The following is a 9688-nucleotide window of genomic DNA, read 5'->3' as shown; positions in this document are numbered from 1 at the left end:
CGCTCTCCGCTGCCTTCCCTGGATGTTTGCGGCGGCGCAGTCTTGGGGTTCAGTCGGGGCTGAGCGTTGCCCCCCCCCTCCCCGTGTTGTCTCAGGCTGTGAGGGCCCCACAGCCCCGCGGAGCTCCGGCCTGCACCCCGTGGGGAGGCCAACGCCAACCGCACCCCAGTAAAGGCCCGTGTTGAAAACTTGTCCACGCGTGTTTGACCCCGCGGCGAGGGGGGGGGGGCAGTGGGGAGGGAGCCGCGGGGGGGGAAGGCCTCGGGCTGCGGGGGAGGGCGGGCGGCAGGAGGCGGGAAGGCGCCATTGGCCAGCGCGGTGGGCGGGCAACGCCAGAGGAGGTTGCCGATTGGCTGGCACGGACCTGGAGGCAGTCAATCACTCGTGCTGCGCCGCGCGTGCCCCGGAAGCGGAAGCGGTGGTGCGGCCGGGCCATGGCGCGGGAGAAGCAGCCGGAGGCGGCGGCGGAGGCGGAGGGAACTCCCGAGCGGTCGTACCGGGAGCAGCTCGACTACCTGAACCCCATCGCCCAGCCGCTCGCCTCCCGCAAGCTGACGCGCAAGCTCTACAAGTGCATCAGGAAAGGTCTGAGCGGGGCCGGGCCGAGCGGGCTCGGGCCGTGGCGGCGCAGCCCCCTCACGGTGTGCTTCTCTTGCAGCGGCCAAGCACAAACAGATCCGTCGCGGTGTGAAGGAGGTCCAGAAGTTCATCAACAAGGGCGAGAAGGGGTAAGCGCTGCCCTGGCCCCGCTGCCCCGGAACGGCATGGCCCGGCCTGGCCGCTGACACGGGCTTTCCCCTGCAGGATCACGGTGCTGGCCGGCGACACGCTGCCTATCGACGTGTACTGCCACATCCCCATCATGTGCGAGGACAGGAGCATCCCCTACGCATATGTCCCTTCCAAATCGGTAAGAGGCTGGGGCTGTACAGCCGGGAGGAACCAGCCCTGGCAAAAGGGCACCCGGTGGGCAGCACCCAGCCCGGGCTGTGGCAGGAGCCTTCCCGGGGAGGCACAAATCTGGTGCCTGAGTAAAGCACCCAGTGGTTGCGGCCAGGGCACGAGAGGGACAAACAGTCGCAGCTCAGATGCAGGAGTGTTTCACGGTGGGACCACAGAACTGTTTGCCCTGGTCAAGTCCCTGCAGCAGCTGGAGTGGGAACTCTCTGGGACAGAGCCAGGGTCCATTTTCCCCACTTAGTTATGAGCTGGGATCAGGCTGCTTGCAGAAATGAGATGCTGGCCAAGGTGTAGTGTTGGTGGGACATCCTCTGCTTTGTAGCCTGGAAGCTGGGGGGGGTCAGTGTCTTTGGGACTTCACCCCCGGTACAGGCAGCTCTGCAGACCCTGCTCCCCGCCCTGGGGAAGGGGTGCAGCGCGTGAGGCAGGTGCTCGCCCAGCGCTTCGCTTCCAGGGTGTAGGAGACGAGCTGGGAAAAGGGTTGTTAAACCCAGCACAAGTCCAGAGGACTTGAGGAACTGGCAGAGACGTCTTCCCTGCGTTAGACTGGGGCGCGAAGCGTGTTGTCTGGGTGTCAGACCTCCCCTGGGAGGGGACCCCATGCCCCCCAGCCTCCCCCACAGCCTCCCCCACAGCCTCGCTCTATTCCCGCAGGACCTGGGAGCTGCCGCCGGCTCAAAGCGCCCGACCTGTGTCATCATGATCAAGCCCCACGAGGAGTACCAGGAGACCTACGATGAGTGCTTGGAGGAGGTGGAGGCCCTGCCCCTGCCGCTGTGAAGAGCCGGGATGGGCTGTGCCCCGTGGGGCCCCCGTTTGAGGGGAGGGGACACACACAAACACTGCCGAGAGCACTGACCGGGGGGTGATGAGAGCTGTGGGGGTGAATAAAGGTGTCTGTGGGGTTTGTAGGACGCGGTCCCGGCACTCCGTACTGGGGAGCGGGTGTGCGGGGGGGCGCTGGGCCCGGCGGGGGGCAGCCCGGGCCCGGTGCGGGGGGCTGGCACGGCTGGAGGTCCGCCGCGCCGCCGGGGGGCGTCCGCGCTCTGACCCCATTGCGGGTGGGGAGGGGGTGGCCGGCAGGGACCACTCGGGGGAGGGGAGGGGGACGTTTTCCTCGTGGGGTCTCGGCTGGGTTAAACCATTCCCAGGGAGGGGGGCGAGGCCTCTCCCGGCGGCAGCGCCCGCCCCCGCGGGGCCCAGCCGGTCGCGCAGGCCCCGGCCCTGCCGTGACTCAGCCCGCTGCAATGCCCCAACTGGTTGTGCCGCGGGCCGCCTCCCTCCCCCCCTCCCCGACGCGGCGGCTCCCCGGCAGCCTGGGCGGGGGGACCCCAGAGGGAGGCGGCCCCACTGCCCCCTCCCCGGGCACAGCAGGGCCGAGGCCAGCCCGCACCCCCCTCGCGTGGCTGAGCGCCCCAGGTACGGCCCCGCCGCGCTGCAGGAAAGCAAAGGCAGAGGCCAGAAGACTGAGATCTGGGTTTATTGCAGGAAAGGCCGAGGAGAGCTGAGCCGGGCCTGGCCTTCACGTGGCTCCGCTGTTACAGGCATGGAGCAGGGCTCCTTCCAGCACCTCTCGACCTGGTCTCCCCCAGCAGTGGCCCAGCTCCTCAGCTACCCCTCACCCACCCCGGGAGGGGTGATGTGGGGATACCACAGCCTCCTCCCCAGCTTGAGGAGCACCCCAGCCCCCTGCCCCTCCCCAAAGGCCTCCCCGTGCCACAGGGCACCAGGTTCCCATCCCTCCTTGACCAAGGCACTCGCCCCTCTCAGCTCAAGGGCTGCCTGCTGGGAAGCTGCATTAACCACCCTCCATTGCAGAGCAGCCCCAATACTGGTGACATGGAAAGCCCTAACAGGGGTGCTGGGGCAGCTGCCCCCCCTCCCAGCAGTACCAGCACTTGTCGAGCTTTCCTCCTCTGCCTTCCCAGTGGCACCAACACAGACCACTGCAGGCACAGGGTACCGCCACAGCACCACGTCCAGGACCCTGCTGACAGGGCAGCCACTGCAAGCAGCAGCTGGAATCCCCACAGCAAGGCAGCAGGGTTGGGGACAGGACTTCAGTCTCTCCTTAGCAAGAGATTAAGTTACCGGGTTGTAGGGAACAGGGGCAGCAGAGCAGGAGGGACAGGGAATGTCTCACAGGGCGCTTGCCTTCTGCCCCCACGGCAGAAGGAATCACAGGGCAAATGCCTCTGGAGTCAGAGCACGGGGCACATGCAAGACCCCCACCCTGGCACAGATGACCCGCCCTCTCCAGTGACACCCCCCAGAAGGGCCTGAAGCACTGCAAGAAGGAAAAGCTCCCTTGTCGCAACCAGTCCTTCTCCCCAGGGCAGCACCGAGCGGCCAGTCCTTGCGCAGACCCTGAGATCAGCCCGTTGCAGCAGCAAGAGACTTTCCCCCTTCACAGTCCCGCCGGCTCCCACTGCTCAGATCTTCGAGGACTCCACCCGCTCGATCCACGGCGAGTCAGCCCCGACGTCCCTGGGCTCCGACCGCAGCTGCCGCAGCTCCCGCTCCAGCGCCTGGCTCCGGTGGTACATCTCCATGTAGCTGGCCTGGAGCTCCCGCTGGTACCGCAGCACCTTCTCCTTCTCCTCCTGCCAGGTTTTTCTCTCCAGCTCAAAGTTCACAGCCTGCAGCTGGCCCTGGCGCCGCTCCCGCAGCAGCTCTGCCCACAGCCACTCCACCTGCCGCTCCAGGGGCTCTGCCGTGTCACTGTGAAGGCCCCGGCACTTGGAGTCATCAGTTTCGCAGCCAGGGAAGTCCTGGCACGCCGGCATGGGGTCATCGCCCAGCGGCAGCGAGGCGCCGGGCTCTGCGGGGCTCTGGAAGGAGTCTGCCAGTTGTGCCAGCTGGGAGTCCCTGGCCTGGACCTCCGCCTTGGCCTCCCGCAGCTGTGTCTTCAGGGTGAAGATCTCACCCAGCTTCTGAGCCATCTCCTCCTGGGTGTCCCGGAGCTGCTGCTTCAGCAGGGAGATCTCTGCGGCCTTCTGGCACACCTGCAGGACATGGGAAAGCCATGAGGAAGGGTTGGAGAAGCAGGACCCCAGGGGTGGCAGCAGCCCAGGTTGTCATCACAGTACCCCTGGGAAACCACGAGCATCAAACCTGGCTCATCCCCCCTGTCCCGTGGCCACAATTGACACCAGCGCAGGGAACCGCTGCTCCTGTCCTGGCTCCATGGCCAGGAGGGTGGCAGCAAGGAGGGAAGGAAGGGGACTCACCTCCCACTTGGTCTCCTCCAGCTTGGGGCTGACACGCTCGCCCTGGGGCTGCCTGAGCTTGGGCTCCTCGCACTGGCACTGCTGCATGCTCAGCTCCTCCTGCAGCCGCTTCTTCTCCTGCTGCGCCTTGTAGAGCTGCAGCTGCAGCGCCCGCTGCCCACGCTGCGCCTGCTGCGTCACCTGCTGCAGCCGGGCCATGTACATCTGCTTCAGATCCTCCAGCTCATCCAGCCACAGCCGTTGCTTGTCCTCAAACGCCTGCCAGCACAGGCAGACACCAGTGAGGGTCCGTAACCTGCCCCTGTGCAGGGCAGCCCCAGAGAGGGACCCCAGAAGTTCCCGTGATGTTGGGTCCTCTTGCACTTGGACATTCCCAGCCCATCGCCCACTAAAGCAGGACACCAGCTCCTCCACTGCTCCTTCCACCCAGGCACCGCTGCCCCGCACCCCTGCCCAGGGCACCCCCAGCCCCACAGCTCACCTGCGTGAAGGGGTCTTCAGTCTCACTAAGGCTCCTCTTGAGCTGTCGCAGCTCTCCTCCCGTCTCCTGCAGCCGGTCCTCCAGCTGCTTCACCGCATCCTCCAGCGAGTAGGTGAACTCGTAGGGTGGTGGGGGCTCACCAGGGCTCTGCAGCCGGCTCAGCGTGGCCATGCTTTTGCAGGACAGGGGCACCTTCTCAGGGGCCAGGGGGTCCCTGGGGCTCCGGGAAACCCTGTCCAAGGAGCCCCCGATGTGGTTGATGTGGCCCATGGAGGCGCTGAACTGGCTCTGGGCAGGCTTGAGGCGGGAGCCGTAGGAAGGGAAGCTCTGGATGGAGTTGTGGCTGGAGTCAGAGGCCTCATCCAGGCTGATGGCGTGGAGCAGGTGGGTGCGGAGCGGGCCGTGCTGCGAGGGCGCCGTGCTGCTCTGCGACAGCAGTGTGTGCAGGCTCCCGTTGCTCTTGGACAGCTTCTGCCCCTTGGATGAGGACAGGCTCTGCATGGAGACCAGCCCCTTTCCGGCTACTGCCTTGAAGGCCGAGGGCCTGATACGGCACTGAAAAACAAGAACGAGGTCAGGACAAGCCCAACAGCCTCCACAGGCACCTGGAGCCAGGTAAAACCTGCCTGCTCCCTGCCCCATATCCCTGGACATCCTCAAATCCCCAGATCCCATCCAGGGCGCAGACCTTTCTGCTCCAGCCCCCCCATCCTCTCGCACAGTGGGACATATTTCGGAGCCCAGCATGGTTCCCACAGCCTCACCTTGTCGAAGCGGCCCCTTTCAGGCAGGGAGCTCTTGGAGAAGTCGGCCCCACGGTGATGCTCACGGGAGCAGCGCTCAGGGGACCGGTTCTCGCGGTCGCTCTCATAGTCCCGCTTGTAGCAGGCGCCCGACGTCTGGTGCTTCCGCTCCGACCGCGTCTCCTTCTTGGCCCCGTGCAGGTAGCCAAAGAGCTCCCGCTGGCTCGGCCCCTTCCGCAGCAAGCCATCGGGCTGCCGAAGCCCCCGCGAGCCCCCCAGCTGGGCCCGCAGCTCCAGGGGGGACAGATCCTGCTTCTCCACCAGGCTGCCCACGCTGCCCATGCTGCCGACGACGCCAACGGGCTCTGAGGAGAGGTAGGTGCCAAGGACACGGGTGTCGGGCTCACAGGTCACAGGACCCTGTGCTGCTGCCATGGAGAATTAGAGAAAAGCCCGGTACCAGCACTGCTGAAGGAGAGACAAAGTCAGCAACGCCGAGCAGCTGGGACTTCAAAGCCCCCTTGGCACCCCCTTTCCCAGCTGGCCCCAAGGACCGATATGGGCTCCTGGTGCTGGAAAGGACCCACCGAGTCCCAGGCAGCTCCCTGGGGGACCCGGAGTCGAGCGAGCAGGGCACCGCCACACAGCATGCACCGGGCAAGCTGCGGCGGGGCCAGGGCTCCCCCCTGCCGCCCCCCCCATGGCGGAGCGCCTCCCTCCCACACCCAGCCCCACCTCCCGCCCGCGGCCGGGGCTGCCACCAAAACAGGCACCTGCCGCCCAGCCAGGCGGGCGAGTTCGGGAGCCGGCAGCACCTGCCCAGGCCTGGCACCAGCCCCGGCCCGGCGGCACCCAGCCATCCCACCAGGACCTCAGGGTCTGGACACCCACCTGGATGTCCCTGGGGATGCCCAGTCCCAGGGGTCATTGGCTCAGCCTCCCCAGGGTGCGCAAGGCACGGGCATCTCTCCTGCCCCACGGGGAGTCTTCCCGCACGGCATGGGCTCCCGTCCCAATGCAGGGTGAGCTCCCAAGCTCTCCCGCAGCCCTGCTCCATCCAGGGGTGCTCCCACCCCAACGCCAGGCAGGGACGAGGCGGCCACAGCCCAGCTGCTGTGTGTGGGGGGGGGGGGAGACCCCGTGGCCGGACATGGCGGGAGGGCGGCGGGAAGGGGCAGGATGCGGACGGGACAATGCAGCTTCCTGCGCAGGTGGCCGGGGGAGGAAGGACGAGGATGCCTTCGGCCTCTGCTCCAACTCCCCAGCGCCAGGGAGGGGGACTATGGCCCTCACAGCCCTTCACGGGCAGCCCTGGCGAAGGGGACAAGGCTAGCGTGGTGGGAGCCAGGCAGAGCCCCCACCGTGGCTCCCAGCCTCGCCGAGGGCTCACGGGCCGGGTTACACCCAGGAAGCTGCCCTGGTTCTCAGCACCACACGCCGGGTAAACAAACACCCCGCTTTTAATTGCTGCCACGCACAAACCTGTCTGACAGCTCCCGGCCTGCGCTGTCACCTCCCTGTGTGAGCCCAGCACCTGCTTCGGGCATCGGCACCCCGAGAAGGGCTGCAGGGACAGAGCCTCTGGAAGGGTGCGGGCTGCCTGCGGTGTCACCGGGTGTGCACGGGGGTGGGGGACATGGATGTCCCCATAGGGGGAAGCTGGCAGCATCCAGCCGCCGGCACCGGGGCATCCACCGGGAGCAGCTCGGCCGAGCCCCGCAGCGGCTCCTCCCGGCACAGTCGGCCGAGGAAGTAGGTCAGGTTGGGGGAGGTTTGGGAAGCGCCGGGAGAGCCCGAAGGTGTCCTGCCTGCGGCGGGAAGGGTGTCACCCCCCAGGCGCCAAAACACCGGTCCGGCCAGCCTGGCTCCTTCCCGGGATGGCGGACGAGATCTGGTCCCGATCCCAGCCCTGTCCCCGTCGAGTCCTGCCCGGGCAGGAATCGGCCACAAACCCCAAACCCTTTCCCATCCCCTTCGGGCGTGAACCGGGGGGCGCTGCGGGGAGGCGCAGGGGGGGGGCTGCGGGGAGGCGGGCGCGGGGGACCCCGCGCCCGCCTCCCCGCAGCCCCCCCCCTGCGCCTCCCCGCAGCCCCCACCGAGCCCGGCCGGAATTTCCGGCACGGAGAAGGCGGAGGGGGAGGTCGGTCCCGGGGGCCGGGCCGGGCCGAGCGCGCTGCAGCCCGGGACAAAGCACCGCACGGCGGAGAGCACCGGGAAGGGCCGCACCGGGGTTCCCCTGGAGGCGCATCGGAGCTCACCGAGGGCGGCGGGAGGTGGGGGGGCGCACCGGGGCCCCCCGGGAAGCGCCCCGGGCCCGCACTCACCATGCCGGCGACGCTGCGATCCCGCTCGGCTCCTCTCCCCGCTCCTTCCCTCGCCGTGTTTGAACGCGCCCCTCGGCCGCGGCCGCGCGGGCAGCGGGCGGAGCCGGCACCGGCAAATCGCGGCGCGGAGGCGGGCGGCGGCGGCACGGAGGGGCGGGAGGAGGAGGAGGAGGAGGAGGAGGAGGAAGGGGGGCGGCCCGGCCGTACCCACCGGCGGGGCGGGGCCCGGGGCGGGCTGGCTGCCTGCAGCGCCGAGCACCCCTAGAGTAAACCCCCAGCGCGGGGAGACACCACTACCCCCCACCTTCACCCCACTCCCCCCAAAAAAAAACCACTCCCTCAGCTACAGTCTCGGCACCGGCAGCAGCGGCTCAAGTCGCCAGCCGGCCCCCGGTGGCCCTCACCGTGGTGGGGGGCCTGTAGGAGCACCCCGGGCTCAGACTGGTTCGCTGGGGCAGGAGAGCATTTTCCTCAGCCTCGTCGGCTGCACCAAGCCCCTGTGGAGGGGACAGGGGTGTCAGCTCCGTGGGATATACTTAGCACCCTCTTCTTGCAGGACAGCCCCGTGTCCCCCCACCACAGCACCCACGAGTGCGCAGGAGGTGCCTGTGCTGCAGCGGTCACTCCACAGGCCATGGCACGCCGCGGCGGGGGGCACGGAGTACCCCTGTGGGGCTTCCACCTGCCCCAGCGCCTGGCCTGGCGCCAGTGAGACACGACACGCTTCATCCCTCTGAATCAGCCCTGCCACGTCCTGGCCGGGAGCCGGTTTTGTCACTCACCACCCCTGCAGCGTGCCAGGCGCAGGGAGCGGGGATCCCGGCATGGGGCAGACCCGGTCACCGGGTGTCCCGACCTCCACAGGGAGCGGGACACTGCAGTGGCCCTGCTCCGTCCCCATGGCAGCCCGTGCATGGTGCCCGTCTCTCCGCGGGGAGGGATCGCACCCGCTCTGTCCCCAGCCTGGGTTCGGGGACACGTGCATCCAGCGTGCTCGCACACCAGGGCCCCGCTCGCTGCCAGCTCCCCCCGCCGCACACCAGAGTCCTCAAGCTGTGCTGCCAGTGCTCACCCACACACACACACTGTCCCTGGTCCCAGCTCGCCAGGCTCACATGCTCACATTATCCTCTGTGTGGTGCCAAGGCACACAACCGCTCCCTCCGTCCCCGGCCTCCCTGTTCCCCGCAGCTCCTTTTCACCACCCAGCTGCACACCAGAGTGGCAGCACGCGGCCTCTGAATAGGGGGGCCCTTCGCAACGGTGCTGTTTCCCAACTTGCTGGCACCAGGAACGCGTCCGCGATGCCGCAGCCCTCCGCCTGGAGCTCAGCCACGAATAGGGCACCCCCAGCAGCCAGCCCATGGGGACAGGCAGATGCCTGGAGCAGCAGGCAGTAACAGCATCCCACCAGGGCCTCGGTCCGGGCAGGTTGCAGTGATGCTGGGCTGACTTCAACGGGTGCTGGTCGCGGCCGCACCCCTCCTTCCCGTCTGCCCTGTTTCCTGTCGCCACGTCTCCACCACGGGCTGTGCTCCCCCGAGCCTGTCTCCCTGGGATGGCGGCTCCCACAGGGCCCTGGGGCTCAGCCCTGCCTGGGACACTCCAGTGGCCAGGGATACCCCATTCCCTGGGCAGAGATGCTCCTGCCTTCCGTCAGCTTTTCCTCAGCCTCCTCTCTCCGCTCACCTCATCCCCCTGGCCCCCCCACATCACAATACTACAGCAATTTCATGAGGCCACCAGCAAACCGCTCCAGGAACCACTCGGTTTAATACAACCCTGCAATAAAAGCCAGCAGATTGCTGTGCCCATGGCAGCCCCCGCGAGGCCTCACTGACAGCAATCTGGGCCCCAGAAAGGGGGATCGCAGAGGGGCAAGGCTGTGACTCCACAGGCTCTCTATGCCCCCAAGCATCCTGACCCCCTCCTCAGGGTTGCTGAGAGCAT

The 9688-nt window shown here is 67.8% G+C and overlaps 2 protein-coding genes across 6 annotated transcripts; one reads left to right on the top strand and one right to left on the bottom strand.

The window, feature by feature from the left end:
- The first annotated feature begins 399 nt into the window (after nt 1-399).
- NHP2 (NHP2 ribonucleoprotein) lies at nt 400-1871 on the top strand. The gene is made up of 4 exons (XM_074838328.1): nt 400-585; nt 659-728; nt 805-910; nt 1615-1871. Exons 1-4 carry the CDS (start codon nt 435-437, stop codon nt 1738-1740), a joined length of 453 nt encoding a protein of 150 aa, XP_074694429.1. The 5' UTR covers nt 400-434; the 3' UTR covers nt 1741-1871.
- Nucleotides 1872-2424: 553 nt separating this feature from the next.
- N4BP3 (NEDD4 binding protein 3) lies at nt 2425-7855 on the bottom strand. Of its 5 annotated transcripts, none has more exons than XM_074838840.1 (5): nt 7739-7855; nt 5436-5842; nt 4672-5226; nt 4191-4448; nt 2425-3965 (listed from the first exon to the last, which is right to left on the bottom strand). In XM_074838840.1, exons 2-5 carry the CDS (start codon nt 5754-5756, stop codon nt 3393-3395), a joined length of 1707 nt encoding a protein of 568 aa, XP_074694941.1. In that variant the 5' UTR covers nt 5757-5842; nt 7739-7855; the 3' UTR covers nt 2425-3392. The 5 variants fall into 5 exon arrangements, with proteins under 5 accessions (XP_074694941.1, XP_074694938.1, XP_074694937.1 ...); XM_074838837.1 differs by having other exon boundaries at nt 5436-5879; nt 7739-7851; XM_074838836.1 differs by having other exon boundaries at nt 5436-5882; nt 7739-7802.
- Nucleotides 7856-9688: the final 1833 nt, after the last annotated feature.

This window comes from Strix aluco, chromosome 13 (assembly GCF_031877795.1).
Source record: "Strix aluco isolate bStrAlu1 chromosome 13, bStrAlu1.hap1, whole genome shotgun sequence".
Classification (NCBI taxonomy): domain Eukaryota; kingdom Metazoa; phylum Chordata; class Aves; order Strigiformes; family Strigidae; genus Strix; species Strix aluco.
The sequence above is the reverse complement of the archived record's forward strand: the minus strand, read 5'-3'. Positions and strand labels throughout refer to the sequence as shown.